The 26995-nt window shown below is 39.1% G+C and overlaps 1 protein-coding gene across 1 annotated transcript in view; it reads right to left on the bottom strand.

The window, feature by feature from the left end:
* Positions 1–3974: 3974 nt before the first annotated feature.
* angpt1 (angiopoietin 1) overlaps positions 3975–26995 on the bottom strand; it is a 43211-nt gene continuing 20190 nt past the window's right edge. Inside the window, exons 5-9 of the mRNA XM_027027030.3 lie at positions 22152–22279; positions 21119–21220; positions 18316–18482; positions 7593–7723; positions 3975–6108 (exon numbers count right to left, since the gene is read on the bottom strand). Coding sequence (XP_026882831.2) covers positions 5945–6108; positions 7593–7723; positions 18316–18482; positions 21119–21220; positions 22152–22279 — 692 coding nt within the window. The 3' untranslated portion in view covers positions 3975–5944. The remainder of the gene's footprint in view (positions 6109–7592; positions 7724–18315; positions 18483–21118; positions 21221–22151; positions 22280–26995) is intronic.

Genomic DNA, 26995 nt, shown 5'->3' with positions numbered 1-26995 from the left:
AATATTTTGAGTCAAGCGAGATTACTGTAGGTAAACTGTCAGATGACGGGTTAAAAAACAGTTAATGGACAAGACATTACCAGTATTGGAGGTATATGTCATGAGAAATGTGTCCTTGTAATAAAGGATTCAGGAATTTAGACATTTGAGTTTTTAATGAGAATGAACATAATTTCAAATGATCAACTGTTAAAACAGCAACGAATGGCAGCTGCCAGATCAGAAAGAGAGAGCTATGAGAGCTTGCTTGGAAGCAGATTTTACTGTGAGTAAGTGTAGTGAGGAGCTAGGGGTGGTATGTTTTGTCAGAATTTGTCCCCAACCTGTTGGGATTCATGCACCAGTTTCATTTACATTATTTTACAGGATAAAGAAAAAACTACAGAGTTCTAGTAGAGCAGTTAATAAAAATCTCCACAAACTATAGTCAGGGTTGACAGAGAATTTGCCCTTTCTTTGGATTGGCTTGGTTTTCTTGGGCTTGATAGTTCCAAGTACCTCTGTGAAGCCTAGGTGGCTATCTCATCTTGCAATGCAATGTATGATTTTAGCATCATGTATCACCCTGGAAAAGGAAGACTGATACCTTGTCAGTAAAACATTTCACCATCCTGGTTAATAAGGTCATTCTAGAAAAGAGGAAAGAGGTTGTCTCAGTGAAATAGTGGGGTCATATATTCAAGCAAGGACATCTTGTATTGAGGATAAGAATAATTACAAATCTGTGGCAGCAGAGGTATGGTCAAGTGTCATGCACAAGCCAGAAAGCGAGTCGCCAGCTAATTGGCAGATGGGTTTCATCTGTGTGTGATTGACTAACAGCTATATATGTGTGTTCCACAGTGTGCAAAGGGAGGAGTGAGAGGATGTTTTCTCTTCCTCTTTTACGGTAACATGCAAAACCAAAGGCCAGAAGTAATCCAGCCTCAGAGAAAGTTTTTGTTTTGTATAAAATTACAAAGTTGAAAAGCAAGGCATATTCAGTAGTTTATTGCAGGGAAGATCAGCACTCCCTGCTACTGCCTCCTGGGACCTCCCTCCCCAACACTCCCAGAGTTCTACAAGATCAATGGACGTTCTCAGTGCTTGGGCCCACATATATTGGAATAGAGAACATACTGGTGAACTAATGTGTTCTCCACGTTTACAGTGATCATGTCTAATAGGTCCAAGTTTATAATGGTCATGTCAAGAGGGGTACAAGGTCTTCTACCAGAACTATGGATGTAATGTAAAATGTAAAAATTTCAATTAAACTCTCGACAACCTTCTTTGCATTCTTCCCCTTAACAGAAGAAACAGGGGCTTGATTATCTATCTTAGCTGACCTTTCCTTAGCACTGGGGTTTCTCTGCACTCCTTAATGTTTGGCAGGAACCCAAGCCATTCTAAAGACAGGTTGCTGTGATGAGGTCATGATTCAAGAACAACATCTCTGATGAAGTGTCACATAGAGCAGCAAGAAACAATGCAACAAGCCATAGCAAAAGTACAACTGTAACGGCAACTGGTCTATGTGTAAAACTGGCAAATGAAACAAGAAAGAAACAACATTAACAAAGATCTGGAACAGATTGAGGAGGGAGAACTGTGTCTCTAGGGTCTAACAAGGTGTTTGGTGCATTGTGCAGGATCTTTGTACCATGTACTGTTTTACACTGCTGCAGCAGACTGAATGGCTGCACAGTCTTTTCTATCTCATCCCATCTAATCCATCTCATCCCTTATGTTCAGGCCAGTGAAATAATATAAATCTGCTACCATTTCCATGGAACAACTTGTAATGATGGTTTCTTTGTGTTATTCAGACATTCTTCAGTGGGTAGCAGGAAAATAATACCCACTGTCACACTGCCACCACTGGCATGTACTGTTGACACCAAACAGGATCAAAGGACTTGTGTTGCTTGTACCAAATTCTCATCTTTCCATCAGCATGAAAATGCAACTTGGATTGTTTAATCCATTTCTCACCATTTTCCTGTTTATGGTACTTTATATGGTGGTTTATTTTTGTACTATTTATGGTAAAGTCTTGAAATTGATTTGTGTAAAAAGTTTGGGATGACAGCGGTTTCAGAGATGTTCGAGTGAGCAATCCTACTGTATAGCCAAATATCACACCATGTTCAAAGCCACTAAGGTCACTAATTGTGCCTATTACAATGCTCATTTTAAGATTAACCATTAAAAATACAGGTCTGTTGGTTTTGTACCACACACCAATGTTTTCGGATGTGACTTACTGAAACATGCAATTGGAGTGCAAGAAGTGTTATTGGCAGTTACTCGTAATAAGTTCCATTTTACCAATTTTTTAAAAAACATTTTCTTTATCCTCACTTTTCTTCCCGTGTTAGCATTTGCCAAATCACATTCTGTCTGGTGCTGCTAAATTTCTTAGTAGTCTTGGGCCCTCTGTAATTCAATAGGTCTTATTAATGTTAAAACCCTCCTGTAGTTTACCTAGTAGAGAAGGTAGAACAAGATTTTAGCATCACCAAAGGCAAGGGTTCAGTTCTCATACTATTATAAATAGGGAAGTTGCTTTGGATAAGAGCATCTGTCAAATGCTAAAAATGCAAATGAGAGCTGAACAGAAATTCCTCAAATGGCACCATAACTGCTCCCACTGCACCAAAAGTATATTTAAGTTTATTAACAGAACACAGAGTAACTAATGTATGCAATGGATATAATACATTTTAAGATTTCATTTTTGTCACTACTATGTGTACAAAAAAATTAAGCTGAAATTAAGGTTACAGTCATTTTCAAGCCTTTGGCACAGCAAGACTTACTGTACCTTACCTTACTTATATTCTACAGAACAGTGATCTTTGAACTATTTAATTTCTTGGTACAGCAAATTGCACATCTGGTACACCAAAATGATCTATAAAGTCATATACATGATCTCTACACTGTATATTTGTCTTACTGCAATGAAACACTAATCATTTAACTGTAGTTGTAATTCCCTATAAAATTATATGATATTTATTTTTTAGACCATTAGATTCATTAGCTTGAAACCTATAGTAAGAATGGCATATAAGAGTATGTGTTTTACCCAGGTGATTCTGTTTTAGAAATACAATTTTGGAATATTATTCTTCAGGAAGCAGAGATGTCTCTCCCTGTTCACACTGCAGGTACTCTGTCCTTATCTGATCTGGCCCAAGGCCCAAACACTTGTATGCCAGCCCTGCTCCTTCTCTCCTTCTCTTGGGCTCCCAGGAACTTCCTGTTCCCCTGTCTACCCTCTGCAAACAGGAAATGATCTCTCCACAGAATAGTCAGTGGACCATAGATACAGTTCTGTCAGCTTTCAACTAGTCTCTAGGGTTATGTCGAGGCCTAGATTTAGGCCTTCATTTGGGTGGATTTCATCTGCGTGGGATCAGTATGTGAAGCTTAAGCTCCTGCAGTTGTTCCTGGATATGAAGCACACTTGATCATTTATCCTCTTGAGTCTGAGAGTTTCTGATGTTTCTCTTTTGTGTTGGTTACAGCACTACATATGGCCAAGCTGTTCCTTTATTGTGTGACTGTGCCCTTATGATGGTGGGTGCGTTCCAGAGGGGCTGGTGGGTCAGTGCAGGTGTTGAAGGACAAGCAGTGGATTGTGCGAAGGAGGCGTTTGCTTAACCCTGCTATTAGGGTGGAAGAATGTCAGCTATGGAGAAGCTTGGCCATCCTGACAACATCGTTTGGCACCTCGGCAATCTGTCACAGCAGCGGTGGTGTGTGAACAGACAATAGCAGCCTATTCTGGACGCTGCCTGCTTGAAGAACTGTTGTTTTCACACTTCATGCTCTTTGTCTGGTGTAAATATGATTTCTAAGAGTGCAAGGTGATGAGAGTGAGGCAAGCTAAATGATGACCATAAGGAAAGAGGGAACATTGAGTTACCAACTCTAAAGTAGCAAACATAACCTAGTATGATTTTCAGACTGCCAGAATGTGAGACTTTAGTGCATCACATGCGTTCTTTTATTTAGACATCACAAAACACTGAATGTTATAAGGAATAAAGTGTTTAAATAAAATGGCAAATGTACAGTTTTATGAGGTAATAGTAAAGTGTTTAAGGACAGTCTGCACTAATATTATTACTTCTGTTCAGAGCAGAGCAGATCCCATGGCTCTGAGAGAATCAAAAATGTCTTTCCTCAGGAAAGCAATTATACTTGAACACACAACAAATTACAATTTTTAGATATGATAAATGTCATGCTATTGTTTGATACACTCCAGATGCTGTATTGCTTTTCTATGAAATTACCTGTTTTCAGTAACACAAAACAGATAACTGTGTGTACATGATCCATGCTTCTAATTATGCCATAGAAGTACAATGTACTAAATTTGTACATTAATTTTACTATCCTTCACCTGGGATTTATTACAATAGTTTTTTCAAACTTCATTGAAGAAAGGAAAATAGATTGGAATTCACACTGATAGTTAAATGAAAGCGTGGGTACAGTTTGTGATATTGTATGTGCATCATGGTTTGCAATTTAAAATACACATTCCTGCAACATTACCCAAATAAAGTGTAATAACATCAGAAGGAGATAAAAGTAACCTTTCTTGGATATTTAAGCAGCAATTATATACATTTGCAAAGGTAAAAAAATATGATTCAATGCAAAAACAATCTAATCTTTCCTGTAGACAATATAAAAGTAATATACAATACCAACAGTCTTTGTTATTCTTAATGAAATAAGATTTCAAATACAATGCTTCTCAACTTCTGCACAACCTTTTCTAACTCCAGAAGCCCAGACGATGCCTACACTCTACAATATTGGTTTTCCCTGCTCTAACACACTGTACATTCTCAACTGTGCAGAGCTGAAGATTCTAGGTCCGGAATTTGTGAAGAACCTCTTAAGAAAAGTAAATAAATGATTCATAAATGTGTTTGTTTAAGCAAAATTTTCTCGTGTTGGTACTAAAGATCTTCATTTCGGATTAACTTCAGTTGAGATGGCAACACAGCTATGGCAATGAAATCAATTGTATCAGTGCTGGCAATTGTTCTATTCCAAATTCACCATTTCATATAAATGTGTTTCAAGTCTAGATAACGTATTACTGGAATAAGAACTCAAACTGTACACCTGATCCCTAGCATGTATTCACATTGTGACGGCTAACAATAATGCAGATGAAGATCACTATAGTTCAAAGCCAGTAATAAAAAGGCAACTGTTTGAACTCTGCACAACATCTGTCAAAAGTACCATCATCTGAACTTTAATCTATAAATTCCATTTAAGTGAAGCTTTTTTCACATTATACACCAGTTGACCTTTCCAAGCTGCATCCTGTGCCTTTCCCTTCTCCCCCCCCCCCCCCCCCCTCCAATTGTGTAGGTATAAAAAGTGTAATAATATAAAATAATATTTCATGTCCCAGGGGTAACTGTGCAATACAGTCTTTACAAAAAAGAGGAAAAGTAAATGGCTCACTTTAGGATTTCTGAAAGCCTTTCCAGCTGCTGTACATTCACTGGGAGACTACAGAGCCAAAGAAGCCAGGGGCTTAAGGGTCAGCAGTGCCATCCAGTCTTCTCCCATCAATGATGACGTGCCTGCCTCAGCAGTTCACAGGGCATAAGGGATTCACCAGTGCCACTTCAGTTCATATCTCTGATATAGAAAAATAAAAACCAGCCAGGAGCGCTCCCCTAAATCTCTAGAGTGCAAAATCATCTGCTGTGGGCCACATGATTTGAATAAGACACCCGCCTCTCTACCACATCCCTGTTTCCATGGGAGACGGGTTATCACAAAGAAGTGTCACACAAACCAGGTATCATATGTAGCTAAATAGGCCACTTAAAAGGTGTCCTTTGATAATGCCTTGGACCCAAATGTAGTCCTTTTCTAGAAAGTTCCCACCTGCGCTGTGGATTAGCCTGGACCTCTATGAGAAGTCCAAAGGTCGGATCATCATGGAAGTTGCTCGGAGAGAGTAACTCGGGCCTTTAAAATAATGCCATTTGATGCCGTTGAACTTGCCGACGTGTTGACCTTGGGTGTAGTACATCCCATTCAGGTTTGAAGGACCACAGGCATCAAACCACCAGCCTTGAGAGTGGAAGACAGAAAATATTAAATGAGTCAAATGACCACAAAAAAACTACCATTAACAAGTCCCTTCTGAATATCACAGCAATGTACTTTAGAAATGAACAGTATAATATAAATACTCTATATAAACAAATGAACAACATTTATATATAACAAAATATATGCATCTATATGCATATATGCTTTATATTCTTCTAAATTAGAAACTCTACAGTAGATCTCAAGAGTCAGAGATTCAGAATAGCGGATACAGAGCATTATCATGCTTCCTGTGATCATCAACTCCCTTTTCCTTTTTGCCAATGTCAGAATATTTATTTGTTTTGAATGTGAATATTTTAAATCCTTTTCTCTTATGAAAAAATGTCTCTTTTCCCCCAGAAATACTTCTTTGAAATTGTACGCTTACATTTATGACAATTCTAGTAATAGTAGTGTGACATAAAAATGTAACATATCATATATCCTTTTCATAAGAAATAGAACACCTTGAATTCTGAACATAAATAAAGGAAATACATGGCCAAAGCTGATATAAACTATTTCTATGTTCCTATAGGATACAGGGGTTGTGTGTTGTAACTGATGTAAAAGCATGCTGTCATGCTGTTCATTCTACAGTATAAAAATGAACTTTTTTTGCCTTTTCTCTGTTGGTTTTTATTAACTTTGTCACATAGCCATTAGAAGCATGTAACCTGTCACTTCAGAGTACATGTGGCAGCAGTCATGGAGCTATGTGGCAGCAGTCACACTGGCATGCAAATTCACACACACACAATTACATACAAATGCACATGTAGGCACAGCAGCACACAGACACACTTGAAGAATGTCCCAACAGAATTCCATTCTCACTTCTCTGAGAGAAGTAGCCATGGCCCCTCTTCACACGTCTAAATGTCACTGTCATCAGTGACATTTCAACAGGCTTCCAAGAGCCAAGTATGCTGCCCTTTAATTGGCATGTCCCAATCTCACTGAGGTCTCTGATTGGATGCTGATATTCCTTGTTACCATGGTCATGTGTTTTTGATTTCTGATTTGTTTATGTTTGTGGTTATGGCTGCAACTAGAGCTTTATAGCCCAATTAAACTTGTTATGCAACAAAAAATGAGGCATCAGGACAAGCCGTACAACTGCGTGTAAACCAAGTTGAAAGAGTATAAGCCAAGTAGATTGTTTTGTACTTTCAGTGATACACATGAAAATAAAAAATGCAAATAAGTGGAGTGTGTGTATATATAACTATAACTTCCAATTTTAAGACATTCTCTCCTCCCAGTTTGTTTCCTTCTCAGCTGCCTCTTACTCCATATACACAGTCTTCCTGATGCTGCTATTAAATGTCCAATGATGAATCAATGTCAAATCCCATTTTAGGACTAGTTCATTATTAGGTGGATTTGAGGAGAGAGTGCCTCTCTCAGTCCTTTGGAATTGCCTTTGGAATTAAAAGCCCAGGACCCCTGTATCTTACCTCCGGTCAGCATCAGTGCACACTTGCACATGCAGTTGTCGTTGTCCATGTCTTTGGTGCTGAAGTCTGCTCCATGAATCACCAGACTGCTCTGCCTGCCTGCTGTCCCACTGTGGCTCTTTAAGGACAGCCTGAGACCAGGAGAGAAGAAGCCAAGCATGAAGAACAAGTATGAAAACAAGATTTTGCAGACATCACCCCAAACTGCCATTCTTCGCTCTCCAAGCCTTGATCTTCAGACTGTTTATTGGAAACAAATGAGTGGGAGACAGTCAGAGTGGGCTCAGTAAACCAGAGAATGTTAAGTCCTTTTGGCTCGGGTACAGCACTACCATATAGCAGGAGATTAGAGGCATTATCAGCAATGAGAGCACTTTGAACTGTGCGCCTCCTGCGAGTCTGACCCTAGCTTGTCTGCCTGGTACCTGACATGCTGGTCTCTGCACAGTGTGAATATACCATCCCTGCTCTGTTCTCATGCATTCTGGCAGCGGTGGAGATGAGCAGTGTACATTGGGCCGTGTCTGTTTGTGTGAGAGGTGAACACACATATAAAATGGAGGGCCAGTGTGTACAAAGGTGGGGCTGTCTGAGGAGCACATGTGGAAAGTGTAAATCAGGGGCCCAAAGCAGAGGTGCAGAGAGATGCAGAGACAGTAGGCAGGGGAGTGCATGGGACAGAGGCTGTGCAGTGCACGGCAGGGGAGTGCACAGGAGAGAGGCAGGGGAGTGCACAGGAGAGAGGCAGGGGAGTGCACGGCAAGGGAGTGCACGTGAGAGAGGCATGGGAGTGCACTTCCATATATGTGCATATTATATGTATAATGAGTAAATGAGACATGTACTAAGCACTATGTGAGCTGTGAGTGGGACAGAGAGTTGGACAATACACCTAATAAATACATATAATGTATGTTGCTGTCTACATTCAATGCAAGCTGTTTTGTACCAAACATTCATAACTTTACATTAACATTGGGATATTGTTAATGTAATGTAATACAGGGTTTACAGTCTTCAGATTAAAATCTCAATCTGAATAGCATGCAGGTGTAATGGCCAACAGTGCTGGATGGAGCTTTTTCATTGGTCATGGTTCCAGCATGGTCAGCCTTTGGCCTGCTGACCTGCCTTGAGCTCTCTCTTTAAAACTTTGGGGTCTCACTTTTTTTTTATTCTTATTATCCAGGGGCTGCCTTTCCAAACATAAACGCTTTCTGTCAAGGAACAGCAGTATAGCACCATGCCAACAAGAAATGAGGAAAACCAAATGGAACATGCTCACACTCACAAAATCATTTCCTGAAACCCATGCCTCTTAATAGCAATACATGAGTGAGAATGAGTTTTATAAATCTCACTGCAGACCAGGCTTTAAAAAAACAATGGGAAAAGAAACTGAGCTTTTGTTGGTGTTGAAAGCATTTTGTGATTACATTAAGAGGGCGGTGGTGCAGTGTGAGGGGTCAAGGATTCAAACTTGTGGTTTTGTGGTTGTCATTGCGATGGCTATGTAGGAGTTCTATTGTTCTACTGCTCTATTTCTAATGCTTATCAGTCCCACAGGCGTCTCTGTCACAGGTTACCACATCACTGAAAAAGCCAACTCAGTCACAGTCAGTAATGATGTATAACTCCATCTTAAAATGAACAGGAGATAAACAGGCAGCTTGCATGGAGATTTGCATAACTTCCTCTACAAGATTACTGAGATCTTTTTACGAACATGGTAGGAATCAGTAATTAAATATGCACAACACATCTTTGGCTGTACTCTCTAAACTCAAAAAGACAATGTTATCTTCTAAATATGAATTCAATACAGTATACCTTCTATAATAAAACCAACAAGCTAATGCATCACAACATAACACAACTTCAGATTCTTTTGACAAGAATGTAGCCAACACAACAGTAGACCACATGAAGTTCCTAAAGCCTCTGAATTAGAGGAATATTCTAAAATAGAATCTCACTTCCTTGCAGTTCTATGAACAAGATTTCCTCAGTGGTCTGAGTGGTCTGAGTAGGCCAGTTCCTATTCAGATGCCAGCTCACACATAAGGCCAGACAGATAAACACACACCATCTCTGCTCCTGAAATAAGGGGTCCCTGGGCTACTGCAATAGAATGTTAAGGAGCCCCATTCAGAGCCCTGTGGAGCCAGAGAAGAGGATTACCCCCATGCTGAGCATGCAAAGCAGTTGTGCTTCCTCACTGCTGCTCTTGGCCTGGTAGAGAACATGTGTGCAGCTGATAGCTCCTGTCCAAGCTTCACTGTGCCTTAGGCAAACTCCTGATCACTCCCACTTCAATAACCCCAGGTTGCATGAGGCCAAGGCCTGTTCTGAGAAGCTCTGGAGAAAACTGAAGACCAAGCTGGAAATTGGTGAGCTTTCACAGACATGTCCTCGTGCTTGGAATCTGATTGTCTTGATATTCTAAAGAAACTGTAGTTTGTTAGAATTCCTTAATAATCATTTATGTGGCATTTGTGCAGAGCAAGACCAAGAGCACGTGAAATTTTCTACTTGTTTCTTGTTGTTAACTGTCTCAAATCTTGTTTCAATAAGAATAAAATTAAAATAAACCTTCCTTATGAAGCCAGCTGCTTTTAATATTTTTCTGACAAAACAGTCTACAACATGTAACAATAAAACTAAATTTTGCACTAACATTCATATGTAAAGCACAATTAAGCATGCGCGGATTCTCTTCTTGTTTGTTTACAATGTGAGTGTGTTGTCCTAAACTGAATGTAGAGTAAACCGTGTCTGCAGTACAATGTTTTCCACAGACACAAAGGCAGGCGAATACACAAAAGTATCATATTATGAAACCAAAGTGACCACAACACCCCCGCTTGCTCAGACTAACAGAGCAATACAGCCAGCCTTCTCTTTGCTCAAAGGCCAAGCTGTTGCCTTCACAGTAAAGCGGAGTCATGAAGGAGGTTAGCAAAGGTCTCCACAGCAGTAGTCAAGCAGAAGCTCAGGTGCTATCACACATACAGGAGAGGTTCATGCTTCGCATGCTTCTTGGCAAACAAATACAAACACAACAGATGCTGGTAAATCTTTCACACTCAAGAGACACTGCCGTCAGCACCTTCAATTTGTTTTTCTGTCACACCGATCTAAAACCATCTTTAATCCCCTAACATAACTGTTGGATCTTAGCTGAAATTTAGGAGCACATGTAAAATATCTGCAAAATTCTCTGTTGTGACAGAGATTGAATCCATTTCCTTCTGCAAGTTCACTGTTACAGCTGCACTTGTTGCAATCCATTCAGTATACTGATGATGTATTGATGGGGGCATTTGAAAGGAATGTGAAAAATTACATACTGGTTGATTAAAGACAAAGTAATTAAGAAGGAATATATCATAGTATCATAGTTTCTATAAATCATGCAGGCTCTATAAGATATGAATCTGAGACAAACTAAGGGCTCATTTCTTAAGTTCACTTTTTTTGCTCATTTCTGTGGCTGGAAGGATCCAGAAGTCTCTTTTTATTTAAAATACAACAATAATCCTTGCATTGATGTTAATATTTATTCCCAAATAACACAAAGCAAAAGTAAACTTAAAATGTCTAATTTCAGTGTACCATACTGGCTGCCAACATCTGAGATAGGGAGTGAGGTCAAGATTCTTAATAGGCTTGAGCCCATATGTCAAAGCAGGAGCACTGATCTACAAAACAGCCTCACTGACCAATCAAACCATCTTGAAAATGATATATTAAAGATAAATGAATGGCCCTGGACCAGTCCTGCTTTGGTAGAGTTCTTAAACTGGAGAGATGCTGTGAGAATTTAGCAGAGAACATACAGCTTATTCAGCCCATCATCTGCAAAGTTCCTCTCACAAGCCCATATCAAATAGAGCTGGAAAGATGATCTGATTCCACAGAGGATCTTATTTTTACTAGAGGCCAAAATCCAAGGATTTAAAACTTGGCTGGTTAAACTGGAGGGTTATTAAATAAACATGTAGCTATATGAATAAGCATACAACTTGGGACAGGGTTATTCTCATCAGGATGTGAGACATGGGCAAGGTTACAGCCTAACTTCACTAGTGTTCGTGCATACATGCATATGTTTTGGCATATATGTTTGAGAAAATATTTCTGTTAAAAAGACATGAAAGATGTGTGTGTTTTATTCAAAGAAATATATACCATTATCAAAAGCCTATGTACATGCTTAGGCTTTAGTGTTTAGCACAAACACACACACACACACACACACACACACACAAATCCTGACACCTGGTCTGGAATTTTAAAAAGGTAGAGCAAAACACCACACAAAAGCTCCACTTGCACACATATACTGAATTGGTGTGTATACTCAAGGCAGTTCTGAGTCTCTCTGAGCAGTGTAGGCATTTAAAGGCAGCCCAGAGGACCACTGGGCTTGGCAAAGTGGTAGTACAACCCTACAGTTGTGGCAGCCCCTACCTCAACCCAAACACACATTTAGTCACCCAACACTAAAGGACTACAAAATAAAGCTTTATTCCATTTTATCCACAATACTCATGGCTTGGCTCTCTTAACCCACCATATACATCATTTTGAAATAAAATAAATAAAATTACACTTAAATAAAATCCACCATCAAAAATTGTTTATATAAAATCTAGATACACGTTTGTACTCAGAGAGACACAGTAGAGTGATATAGTGACAAAGCTTCCAGGCAAGAATCACAAGGATTTTTATTATTTTAGACAATTCTGACTACAGTCCATGAAGTTGACTGTTGCAATTTGAGAAATTAGGAAGCTTTACAAGCTGTATAAGGACATATAATCTCTCAGTAATTAAAATAACATTGATCTCAGTTTTGCCTAGTTTGTGGAAACTGTACCTACTGTGAGTTATATAATGGGTAATATTCTTAATGCATTAGTATCCTGCTGTTTTTACCTCTCCGTGTCATTTCATTTCTCTTCCTGAACACGACACATATGAAGTGCCACAGTCGCCGTGCATATAAACTGCATGTCCTACTCTGTATGCTCTATTTCTTCCTTGGACAAGTAAGATAAGATAACACTTTATTAATTCTCACAGGGAAATTAAAGTGCTCCAGCAGCATACATACAAGAACAACATAGAATTCACAAGGGGTAGATGCATAAAAATGATAAAGGTGTCACTTTGCTTCATCTTTAAAAAGGTTTATGGTTGTCTAAAAACTGATGAGCTGCTGCAGAGAAGGTTTCAGATAGTCCTGCAATCATATAAACCAGCTTCACTGAAGCATATGAATGCAGAGTGCCAGCATTTAGTTGTTTACAGTATATATTGCCTGTACTTGTAAATGTATAGTGGAAATAATTCAGTACTGAAGATATTAGATGTGTGTTTTTTTATTCTTCTGTCAGTATGCTTGCTCATAATGCCTCTGCCCATTAACGCTGTGTAAAACCAGTATCATAGAAGCTGATCCTTTTTCTCAATTCCTCCTTCCTTTTAGTCTACTAATGTTTTATATTACTAAGTGTTTTCCTGATTGCTCACATTGTTATTGTAGGTTGGCACACAATTCTCAGTAGCAGACGCTCAGATTTCCTTTGCTTATAGCTTTGGCATAAACCATATTGACTACACATTTTTTTATAACACATTTCAGACATTTCTGTATCTCTAATAAACTCACATAATAAACACATGTCTAACTCTAAGGGTCAGAGACAATAAAACAAAAACTGCTAAATTTTTATATTATTCTATTTTATAATGTTGCAGCATGGGTACTTTGTCTTTACAGCAAATATTACCATGATTTGTGTAAGGAAGCAAATATTAAAAAGGAGAGTTGGATTTCTTTTTGGACATAGTGAGAGCTTAAAAATAATTTACCAATATACAATAACATTAAAAAGAGGCAAATGTTTTATGCTCATACTGTTTTGGAGTTTAGACATTTCTATCTCTAGGGGAATACATATTAAAGTGCAATTTTGGATCCTGTGCTTACAGTGTGCTCTGTAGATCATTTTATACAATTTATACACCTTTTAAACACAAAAAGCATAAAAGAAAAATAAATAAAATGCCATTTAATAATTAATTTCTAATCTTATTTATTCTAACCCATCTATTTGTTTTTTATATCCAAGCACTGTCACTAGCAAAGGTTTTGAAGCCAGTATTTTCTCTTGCTCACAGTAGTTAAGGATTTTCATGTGTGTATAACTTTGAGAAATTAGTTTAAAAAGGGGTACTTTTCTGAAATCTGTATAAGGAAATGAGAAAAAACATAATTAACTGTAATATCACAGATGTATCATGCCTTATCTAAAGATCATATGTGCACGTGTGCATTTTACAAATGGATTGTTTTAATCCAGCAATGTAAACTTGACAACATATATATATATATTGTCATTAGCAATAATTTATTATACTGTATTACAAATGCAGCCAAGTGCCCTGGTTCATTTTAATCTTTACCTATGTCATTTGAAAAAGATTCATTTGAGGAGCTATAATATATGAGAGGGCTAGTCCTCGTTTGTGATTTAGGTTATGAAATTTAGCTCTGCTCCTCTTTGCAGTTACTGCAGTGCTAACCCCATTTCATTTCCCGTCTAGCTTTAAATAGGTAATAGCTGCATGAAGCTGGAAGTTAAGCAACTCTTTCCTGACTGGCAATCCTCCACCACTGCTTATGATGAATGGGAAAGGTTGTGCTTCATAATACAAATTTAATTGTTTTAAATGATCATCTGTGGTTTCTGGGCAGTAGATCGCACACGCACGTGTGTGTGTGTGTGTGTGTGTGTGTGTGTGTGTGTGTGTGTGTGTGTGTGTGTGTATGTGTGTGTGTGTGTGTGTGTGTGTGTGTGTGTGTGTGTGTGTGTGTGTGTGTGTGTGAGTATGCACTCTATGTGAGCATAAAACATACATAATTATACACTTTATGTTGGCTAGGGCATTTGGCTAGATGTCAATATAAAATGTAGCAATCCCTACCTTTGTACATAATCAGCTGTTTCCGTGAGTAGTATACACAAAATGAATTTGAACACAAAATGAAAACTTGAAACTTCAGGTTTCAGATTGAAAGCTAAATCTGTTGGAACAGAGCAATGCTTGATTATCATAGCACAATACAATACTAACAGATCTATTTATAGAGATTAGAATGTTGATCTGATTCTTGAAACTCTTCACAGTCACAGCTCGGAACCAGCTGAATTCATAACATTGAACATTCCCAGTTATTTTGTTCTAGCAAAAGGATGGATTATAAAGAAACAAGTGTGTTAGAGTATACAGGGCAGTGTGTGTGTGTGTGTGTGTGTGTGTGTGTGTGTGTGTGTGTGTGTGTGTGTGTGTGTGTGTGTGTGTGTGTGTTTGGTTTATGTGTTTGTGTGTGTGTGTGTATGTGGGTGTGTGTGCCTAAAAGGTCTTCTAAAACATCTTATACATAAAGATGATAAAACATTGTGGTACATTCTTTTAAAAGAGGAAACTTTTTCAGTGGATTGGATCAAGTATTTTGTACCACTTGGGAATACATAATACCCAATTCAGACTCCAATCAGACAAAAAAAGCTTATTTTTCCTTCTGAGCTTTGCCCATTAAAACCATTTGAAGTTCCCACAGAGGTAGCCACTGCTGAAAGAACAAAACCTAAAGGAACGCTGTCATCACTTTGATAGTGAAATGTCCACAAACTAGACATGACCCCATGAGCTCTGATATGGGATATAACTGACACTATTACTGCATGGTATCATCTATGACTATAGAGTGCCTGATATATGAATTTGGATCAGTTAATGCCAATTTTTCTTAAACTTTTCTTTACCAAAATATTTTACAGTGTGGTAAAGTGAGTCAAACTTGATTTCAGGATGTAGATAAAAAATGCTGTGATCAGCAGTAACTTACTATCTAACTGACAGGCTTGGTGCTAGTGAAAATATCTCCTTTATGATAATGATTATATTTTACAGAATGTGGTACAGCTCAAACATCACCTAAAAACTTGCTCTGTTTAAATCTGCTTACTTAGAATGGGCCACTTTCCACTGGATCAGTTAAAGTAAAATACTATTGCAGTCAGCATTAACTTCTCATTCAGTCAAATGTAATTTATGTGGAGCCCTGACATACTTTAGAAAAAGAGGCTTAAAGAAACTTTTTAGAGACTTGTTTAGAGTGTTCTATTTCTACTATTTTAATTAAGTGAATGTACATTCATATACTGAGGGCAGTGCTGACTGAAATCATAGTCAGACCCAGGAAGAAGGCTCTAGTTGCTGGCATGGGTAGACGCTAGCTTGTGATAATTATTAGTTTTCTGTTATATAAAGTGTGTGTTTAGAACATGTCTTCATGAGCTGGAAAGTGAAACTAACCCAACCCACAGTTCCTATGCAGACCTACTTAACTGCCTTCATCAATGGTGGATAATAAACCAGTGGTTGTATGAGTCCTGGAACTTGGAGCTGGCATATGATGTAGCCCACTTGCTTCTATATCTATATTAATATTTCCAGTTCCAGTTCACAGGGGAGGGTGGATGACATGGGCCCAAGGTAGAAATCTCATGCAAGAGGATGTGGCCGATGTGGATGCTAATGTCTGAGGCACAGAGGGCCCATGGTGTGTGGGAGCAATGATAGATTTGTGCTCCCCTCAGCTACCATGTATAACTGGTTGGCTGCAGTTGGGGGACCCAGGGACTACTGACAGGTCACCTCGATCTGCAGCGTTCCCCGGTTCCTTGGAAGCTACCCACATCTAGTTCATGGCTGCAGCATCACCTGATACTTTAGAGGGTGACAGCAGCTAATTCCCTGCTGCAGTGCCACCTTGTGCCCTGGAGGCTGCCAATATGACACCTTTTGACAAAATGTGACCAGGTGCAAGGAAGGGTGGCAATGTGATGCTACAGCTGCAGCACTGCCTGATGCCACAGAGGACACCAACTCATTGCTGGCTACAGCATCACTTCCTGCTGCAAGAACACTTGTTTCATGGGCAATTAAGCAGCACTGTTCAGTGCAAAGGAGGGTGCCAACATGATTATTTTCCTATGAAGTATGTAGTCACCAGGGAAGAGATTACTGCCCAGAACCCCAGGTGGAGCTACCTAGAATGCCTGAGGATTCCCGAGCTCACTTCAAGGGCTGGCAGACAGGAGCAGTTTGGGAGGGAGAGTTTACAGCAGCACAGGCTCCCTGGCCAGGCCTCTGTGCTCTTGGCTTAGCCTCTCTGCCCTGCCGTCTGTTTGACCCAGATGGCTATGCACAAAGGGTGAGGGAGTGTTTTGACCTGAAGGCTGACCTGCTAACATGCTTCCAGGAATTAGCTGCCTCTCTATCATTATTGGAGACATGTGTGCCTGACTGGTGATCTTCTGTGACTTACTACTAAGAAAAATGCCTGATGTCTTGAGATCTAATCTGCTGCACAGAATGCCACAGTATTAGGCTTTGTGCTTTGCATATGTTACATTTATTTCAAATGACATTTATGGTATTCAGCAAACACTGTTATCCAGAGCAACTCACAAATGTTAAAGCCACAGCTAACAATAAATGGTTAATCATAGCTAACATATATAATTTCCATCTGTTGATTCAGCAATGGGAAGGTAGTTACTCATATAAAAAAAAATTAAAAATCTGAAAAATCCCTGACATGGTGTGAAAATGCACTAATCTTTCATACTATAGCTGTTGGTTTATTAATAGTTGCTCACATCCTGTGTCCTGTGCACACTGGACAAAGTGAACACTATGTTAACTAGGTTAATAATAATAGTGATCACTATCAGCATTATCACAAATATCCCATATTACAAGTCTACAAGCTAAAATATTGACCTAATCCACTTCCTTGGATGGAATCTACTTTTATAACTACTTACCTTATTATGTGATTAATGGGAGAACATTTATTACTTTTAAAGGGAACAATTACTTGGTGGTTTGTGCAAACCTGATTTAACATTTTGGATTTATGTAGCATCCAAGTGTCCAAGTTCATTGGTTCATTTGGACCAGAGGCGGTCATAGTAATTGTTTCCATATCAATTTAGTAAATGATTTAGGATGCAAAACACTTAACTTACAGCAAGATGTCGAATTGGAAAGCAGCAATAAACACTGCTCCAGAGGACAAATTGCTTGAATTTTGACAATTTTATACACTGATGGTGGAAAATTGGCTTGTACAATGTCGTTAGGACACACTAGATGAAGTATGATCCAGCACTATTTGGAAGGTGAAACTCACCTTGTTGTTGAAAAATAACGACAAAAATGCACCAAGGATCAAAGGACCATTAATGAATCGTTCAAGACAACTACAGCGAGCACTGAGACATGCCATTTAGCATCTATGGAACTCATCTATGGAACTCATTTGCTAGTGCACACATACAAATAGAAAAGTTTGCCATTCCAAAGCTACAGGACTGTTTAACGCTATGTACGTATGCATTATTTACTAGACTACTAACTTCTGCAGTTAACACGAAGTGTGGATTATTAACTGCCATAAAATCTATTACTTCTTTTGTAAAATCACTGAAATATTTTATTTTTGAAATTGGTCCATGAAATTAAGCAAATTTTCTCATGCTTTTATTAGTGCCCTATCTATTATGGTTGGTCTTGCGCTTGATCCTAGCTAAACATGAAAGAACATCATGTCAGGGCAATATGGACATGTCAGTACCTGTAGTTGTTTTTCTCGCTGTTGATGTGAAAGCGGTCATACTGGGAGAAGGCCTGTTGTCCGTCCCAGTCAGTGAGCTCCACCCGGAGGGTACACTGCCTCTGACTGGTCAGCATGTACACAAACTCGTTCCCCAGCCAGTGCTCAGCTGACACACTCCCAAAGCCCTGGAAGAAAGAATCCATCTAGGGTCACAGCAAGAATTCATCAGGGCTATGGGCAGGCCCTGGAGCAGGCCCTGGAGCAGGCCATGGGAAACACAGCTGTCCAAGAGAGCTTAACTATCCACAAATACAACCAGCCCCCACTGCTGTTTTTATTTTAATTGCATAGTTTTAGGATAAGCTGTCACATGATAGCATCAGTGTCCACTCACTCACTTCATATTTTAATGTATATGTTGCAGAATTTCCAAGCTCTGTGTGAATTGAGGGGAAATATTTAATGATACGTATAGAAATTTTATGTGTTACCATTGCATACTGGACTACATACATGCAATACTTTAGACTGTTTATTCAACCAGGCCTTTTTTCACTTTACAGTTCACTGCTCACTTTGTGTGTCATTGCTTTGTAATTACTCCTTATCTCTTAATATAACAGAAGGGACTCCCCTCCCAACAGGACTTCACTCATGGGTAATACACTGGTTCAGCTTGTTAAGATAGCTGGAAGGGCATCTGAACCATGTTTTAATACAGTACAGGTGCTTGCAGTTCAGCAGAACCTCAGCTATGCATGAACAGACTCTACCTGTTTATGGCACTCCAAATTAGCTCCATATGGCACTGAGACACACAGTGGTGGTCCTACATTGCCTCTTTTTCCAAATGAGAGCCCTCTCATCAAAGGCAATGGGAACAAGTTGCTCATATCATTTAAACAATGAGAGAGTTTATAAGAGTTTAAAATAATGCTAGGCACAGGCAAAATATGTTTGACAGTGGCGCCTTTTGATCCTGGTATCAGGCACGATGAGGGTTTTGCTATATTAAATGCTGGCCTGGTCTGTTATTAAGCACTGACTCTTGATTTTTGTGGACAGACCCGTGTGTTTATGCACTAACAGGGACTACAGGGTGAGTGGTTTATGATGTGGGCTCTGTGATTGGGTTTTAAAAGCCAGGCTTTACAGCACACATATGTAAGTGTGTAGAGTAGACCTTTCCTCACCTTCCAATGCTCACTCACTCTCACAGAGAAGTTCGCACGCAACTCCACATCATTCAACTCCATTTCTCATGTGAACCACATGAGTAAGCATAAGGACAGAGGGTCGTATGATTGATCTTTAATATTAGGAATTGGGCATTCTCCAGGGTATCGGTTATGGATAAAGCTTAGTTAGTTTGCTATGTTGCAACAAGTCTTGCAAAGCTTTCTTGCTAAGCATCACTTCACTAAGCATAAATAACCTTTCCAAAGTTGCTCTCCTACATGACTACAGATAATTCAAATGTGTCAGTAAATAACAATCTTTTCAAAGCTGCTGTTTCATAACTACAGATAAGTCAACAGTGTCAAACCCAAGAAATGTATTTCAACGTTTAACTAAGTTACACTGATGTAGTGTTCTTTAATCAGTCATGAAACAAAAAAAAGTGCCATGAGGCACACGAGATATTTACACATGGGTGCACTTAAAACCATCAACAAATTAACAGGTTTCATACTAGTGATGACTTCAGCTGTGTTCTTACATGGATGTAGGTGAAACACACATCTCTTTAAAATGAACTGTCAATCAAGATCATTGAGCAGGATATTTTTAAAAAATACTTAGCACATTAATATGATATGATATGATATCAATCATCAAATGCATATTTTGCAGCAGATATAAATGGCTCATGTATAAAAGTATTTCAGTATTTACAAATGCCATTCCCTGGGCAAGTCAGCCTCTAATGGCAGCTGTATTCCATCTTGTTCTGGAGGTCGGCCATGCTGTTTGATCCGACCTTGGAAGAGTTCTCCAACTCATGAGCTTTACTCCCTGTGCATTTATATTTGATTTGTGGAGTCTAGAACAAATGTCCTTTATAGAAACTTTTATGTGTACTCTATGTATATCTATGAAGCTTTCCAGCCTTGCACATTAAGTGTTTTTAATAATGTATTTCCTGCAGTCAAACACAAAACATAACATTGGCAATTTAACAATACTTCACAGCTCATTAAACTAGCAAGAGGAGCATCTGAACAATGTCATAATTCTAGCAGTAATTATTTACAGCAGATCAGAACCAAAGACCTGCATGAATTGTCTCCACCAGTTAATAAGCACCTTACATCCCATGACATTTGCTAACATCAAGCTTTGATAATAAAAACCCTCTAGATTTCTCAAAAGCTCACTAATGTCTATGTCATGTCTATACAACAAAATGGTGCATGTGAATAAGGGTCTGATATACAAAATAAACTGCTTTTTAACTTCATGATGTCATCCTTATTATATGCAAACATGCCTTATTATAAGCAAACATTCATCCAGAGATGTCAAAGATGTATGGTGCATGTGTACCAGTTCAGACAACCAAACCAACATTGCTGATTCAGGTAGTCATGATTCTTTCTTTTGCCTTTCCAGCTGCAATGTAGACACATGCATCTACTTACAAGCCTACTGGTCACCCCAGTCATTCTTCACCCTTTCACATGCTAAATCTAGGACTGCTGATGTTGGAGATATATGACCTATCAGTGGTGGGTGGAAGGGGGTGGATCAACATGCTGGTTGAAGCGATGGATCTGATAAAGCTAGGGTGGGGTTAGAGGTGAGGTTTTTGGCTGCATACCATCTTGTATTCCTTCCATGTCCTCTGGAAGTCAATGCTACCATCCTCTCGATGTTGGATTACTGTCCAGCCTCCACCAGCAGACTCCATGTTGCAGTATACCTGTTTGAAGATTTTGTGAGTGTTGATCTTTGGTGGGAAAGGAAAGATCTCTCAGTGTCACACACATACAGCTAAAGCCACACAGACCAGTTAGTTAAGGTAAAATTACCCAAGTAATCACTAACTAGCTTGACATGGACACATATGTGTACATAAACCTATACAAACAATCTAGTTCTTGCACTATTAAAGACTCATACACAGTTTTCCATGATGAGCTGCTGTAGAGGTGTAGTGCCTTATCAGAATATCCTGATCAATCTTAACCCAGTCACCGAATCTATGCCTAAATATCTTTAGAACTCCAGGAAACCATCCAATGTTTTCTGAACTACCAGCCAGGTCACTTTTCTGCTCTAGACCAGCTGTTAGCACACCTGGGCCTTAAATGGTATAACACCAGGGTTTGCAGTGCTATGTGCTGGAATAGAACAAAAACGTGGACTGCTGGTAGGTTTTGAGGTCTGGATTGTAAACCTATTATATAAATAAGCTCTAAGTATCTATGTATATTTGACACTATGCTGCAATGAATTGACACCAACTCCTCACACCCACCCCGTAACCCCAACTCTCCAACCCAACCTGAGGGACCTCAGTGGGCCAATTTATCCCACATTGGCCCTCAATGAACTTACCAAAGCACTGCCCTGCTATAATTATCCTAATCAATAATATGATAGTTCCCAGGCATAGAACATCTCTGTGCTGCACATTTGAAAGGTTTCTTTTCACCCATTTAGAACTTATGAAAGGTTTAGTTAGCCAATAACATGATGAGTTTAGGTGTAAGTTGTGACGTGAGGACAGAAGTTATTAAAATGCATAGTGTGGGTACTCCAAGACCAGGGTTAGTCCTAAAACATCTCAAACAAAATTGCATGATTTTAGCAGGTCAGCTGATCATACACGTGCACCACACAAAACACACCTTTTTGGTCTCTTGGGGGCTTATGTTGATGGTGTATACTCCATTCTTCCGGAAGCCTGTCTCATACAGATCAGCACAGTCCCGAAATTTTTTCTCTTCATCAGCTTGTTTGGTACTGTTGGGCACCACTGTAGACACAAGAGACATCACAAGATGTTGACAGGAATGTGAATAACATTGCTAGAATTGTGAGAGTCTGATGGAAAACAGTATTAAAACTAGTTGAATTGAAAGTGATTGTACACCCTATACAGTTGCAGCTGTACCAAATGTGTCACCTAGTCTTCCATTTCAGCAGGAGAGCATTATTCCATATGGCAAACTGACTGACATTTGTCTACATGCACTCTTACACTAAAAGCTCTACTGCATGACGCGAGTCATCATGATTTCAGTTATGTTACTTCTCAGTTGTTGCCTGAGAGGGTCTAATAGAGGGTTTAATGATGGAATGCTTTTGCCGTATGAGCAGAGAAAGTCTCTGAAATGATGTCCGGGGGGGGGGGTAAAATATATAGGGTTGTGATTGGCAGGGCGTGTGCTGGATTTATTGCTCCAGAGAATGGATTGGGTGGAATGTGTATAAAATCTTACACCACTGTTTCCATCTCAAGTTAGATATACACAGATCAATCACACTTACGACACTGAAAAAACACTGGTGAACTGGACTAAAATGGCAATTTGAAAATGCTTTCTCTATGAGACATTTTGCATTAAAGATCTATCCACTAATATAGGGCCAATAAAAGAAGCAATAATAATCACAGATGTGGAAAGTATAAAATACAGCATCATCTTTCATGATGAAACAGCCATAGTCAAGAGCAGTAAAGTATAGTGAAAGTGGGTGGAGATCATTGGAATGAGAAGGCAAGGGCAGCACGATGGTAGTGTATCACTAAGATCTTCCCACAGTGAGTGACATGTTTCAGTGTGAAAGGCCTCTAATCAAAGCACCGACCACTCTCTCCCTACTCGGAGACATCTCATTCTGGCAGGCTTCTCGTCACCAGCAGCTGGTTCGCCTTCCATCTGCACATAATTACCGCTGCCAGTATTTTGAAACTAAGCAAGGGTCTACGGACAAAATACTACAAGCTATAAATTTCAAGTTCCTGTTATAACAAGTGGTTTATATTTACATGCAGAGTCCCAGATTATGTCATTGAAAATTTCTTCCTATTCCCCTCTCTTGCACTCCTAAAGACTGTGGCTTGTCTTTCACATCAGTGTTTTTCACTATTTGGGCAATTTAGGGAGAAGAGATGATACCTCCAAGCAAGATATGTCTGGGGTGTTTAGGCCTGGCTTTCATGCCTGGCATGAGGCAGAGGAGGGGGGAGATGGGGGTGAGAGGGAGCCCCTCTGTTAGGGGCTATTATTCCAGCCTCTATCCTTAAAAGAACTGAGTGTCAGTCACAAGGATCTCCTGCAGTGACAGGTTCACTGAGTGGAAGCCAGCACTGCGGAGTCTAACACAACAAGAAGCCAAACCTGTCTGATGCCAATTGACTACCACCAGGAGCCAAGGCCTCTTGTCTCAAAAAAGGTAATGTAGGCAAGAGCATTCAGAGAGAATGAAGTCTGGAGGAGTTTTGGTCATTTTTAAACAGTATGGATGTACCTTAAACAACACCAAGTAATGAATTCTGTTAAATGAAGATTTACCTATGTATTAAATTAAGTTGGCTGAAATTATAACCATTGCATTATACTTATCAACATAGTTTACTGTAAATGTATAATCACTAAAACACCTATTTTGTTCTTCTGTTCTTTGAATATTCATCTGTAGATGAAGTTTCTAAGCATTAAGTTTATAGTATGGAATGAAGGCAGTAGCACAGACTTCTAGGGCTAAAGAATCTGCACTTTAAGCTGAGAAGTTGGAACAGGAACTACAGAACAGCTTGTATCCCAGTACCCAGAACCACTGAACAGCTGTGTCACAGTACTACAGAACCATATTCTTACATTTTTTAATGTATGAATACAAATTCTTCCTGGTTCAGTAGGGACTTGTGTTCGGTGGGGAGTTTATGTGAAAAGTCCAAACAAGCAAAGCTATTTCTAAAATCAGGAATTCAGACAAACAAACCTTCCAAAACTCAACAAACCCTCATTCAATGAGAATAAGCATAAAAAAATATGAAAGTGCTAAAAGTAAACTGTGGGACTACTGTAGGCTATGCACAAGCAAAGATCAATATCAACCAACAGTGACAGATTTTCACTTGGCATTAGAAAAGAGATAACAACATACCAGTAACTGCAATGACAATGGCCGTCAGGGTGGCCAGAAGTAATCAGTGGCAATAGAGCCAACTGGATCGTGAAGACCAAAACATTTCATAAGGCCCAAACAAATCACCATTATAATGAATTGTTCTGCAATGTAACAGGTTCATTTCAGACATATGTTTGGAAATGCATTATTGTGTCATACACAATGTATTCCTAGCAAACTAAATTCAGTAACTGAAAACAATACTTTACAGTACTGAGGCCATGTGATCATGGCTATAAAGATGATTGATGCTAATCATCATGTGAGATAATACAATACAGAGGAAGAAAATCATCTTTTGTAGCTAGGCATTTGTAACAGCTTCCCATAACTAGCTAGGGATTTGTAACAGCTTGTAACATGTTTGGAAATGCATTATTGTGTCATACACAATGTATTCCTAGCAAACTAAATTCAGTAACTGAAAACAATACTTTACAGTACTGAGGCCATGTGATCATGGCTATAAAGATGATTGATGCCAATCATTATGTGAGATAATACAATACAGAGGAAGAAAATCATCTTTTGTAGCTAGGCATTTGTAACAGCTTCCCATAACTATCTAGGGATTTGTAACAGCTTCCCATAACTAAGCTCAGTTATCATTAAAAACATGATTTAAGTTACTGATCTATAATATATTATATATGATAATTTGGTTACAAGGATGAGCTCATCATGGCAACATCAAAAACCCATAGGAATTTAGCCATAGGAACTTGTAGCTACACAAAACATTGAAAACATTAATATGACAGCCATGCTATAAACAACAAGTCTGCTTTCATTATTAAAACTTTATTTATGATCATCTGCCTACAGTAACACTCATTGATTAAACTAATAAACAAAGATTCAGGCAGCCCCCATATAATGGTATTACATACTCAACTTGTGTAATGACAAGCTCAATTAGTAAATGGTTCTTTACACACACTAAGAAGCCGATTTTAGAGTTGCAGACAAGGAACCATGATGGTGTGACAGGCAACCTCAGAACATTCCCTTTCACCTCCAGAGAACAAGCTGTCCCATTGGGCTCATTAAGGTTTGACTAATCCAGCAAGGGGTGAAGATGATGACCTCTGCTGTGGACCCAGAGCTCCACACTGCTACAGGAAACTACATACCAGTGGGGCCAGGTTTTTGATCACCGTTCCCACTGGTTTTTATTTTATTTTCTTCCTAATAGTAACCCAGAAACCCAGTAGTAGACCAAATTAAGTTATTTAAAAATGGAAAAATATGAATACATTCCTAGGAGAAAACCACATCTAAAGATCGTATATTCTTTTATTATTTATACTAAACAGGTGTAGCCAGAAATATTTAGAAAGTAACAGCAGATTTCATTTCATTTCAGTGTAGTGCACTGCAGACAATACCTGGCCACATTTGCATAAATTGTAAAACTGCTCATTGTACAATGAGTTGCTAATGAGAGCTTGAGGAGTAGTCCAGCAGATCATATGTTGTCATGATCTCTTTCACAATCTTCCAAGAATGTGAAGGACTGGTTAATGTGAAGAGACATTTGGGTGTCAGTTCAATGTCCTAATGACAGAAAGAGAAACAGGAAGTGGACTTGTTCATGGTGCCTTCCCAGCAGGCTGTGGGGCTTGTGCCCAGGCACCAGAGGTTTCTCCATACTAAGGCCAGTACCCATACAGACATTGAGGGGTGTGAGGTCACGAGGGCAAGCTGGGGTTACAAGAGGGAAACGGGTGTAATGAGTTCATGTCATTGGCCAGTGTGACCATGAGAGCAGCACTAAGGGCCAAGAGTCCCACACCACTCCAGTGGGGAGATATTATAGAGGTCCAGCCTGTAACTCAAACCAGTGACTGTTTGATATTGCAGTAAACTGGCAAAGCACAAGCAGTGTGTTGCAGCTTGAAGACCTCAATCCGTTAGAGCACAGTGGTCAGATGGACAGGAACGAGTACATACACCACTAGAAAGTACATTTATCAGTGATGTACAGTGGTACCATATGAGTTATTTCATTCATCCACTCAATGCACACAGTGCTATAACCTATATTAAAGATGAGAGCTGGTGCAACATGTTTTATTATCTGTGCAGATATTTCAGACCATTGTTGAATTATTTCTTTATTTATTCATCAGTGTAAATATTTGAATTGATGCTTCTCATTCAGACTCTGTAATGTTCTAGTGTTCTGGGCTGTCTCAGATATTCAGCTCCTTTGCAAATATTGCAATATCAAGCATATGTCATTGCAATACCAGTCTTCCTAGCAAGTATGTGATCATAATCACTTGCCTTGGAAAACATTTATTTCATGGAGATTAACTTAATCGCCATGATTTGCGCATGAACATAATCATATTTTCTTAAATTTTTATGCATTTATCCCAATTTGTAAGCACATATTAACCTAGTGGTATATGTGTGTACACAATTTAGTATATGCTTTGTATACATTTAGGTCAGTACAAAGCCCTGTGATATTTCTACTCTCTATTGGCTGCTTTCCATGTGAAGTTATAGCTCAGAGACATGAAGAGAGAGAAAGAGAGAGAAAGAG

The sequence above is a fragment of the Electrophorus electricus genome, chromosome 2 (genome assembly GCF_041902795.1).
Source record: "Electrophorus electricus isolate QZ-2024a chromosome 2, ASM4190279v1, whole genome shotgun sequence".
Taxonomy (NCBI): domain Eukaryota; kingdom Metazoa; phylum Chordata; class Actinopteri; order Gymnotiformes; family Gymnotidae; genus Electrophorus; species Electrophorus electricus.
This window is presented reverse-complemented; position numbering and strand designations above follow the sequence as displayed.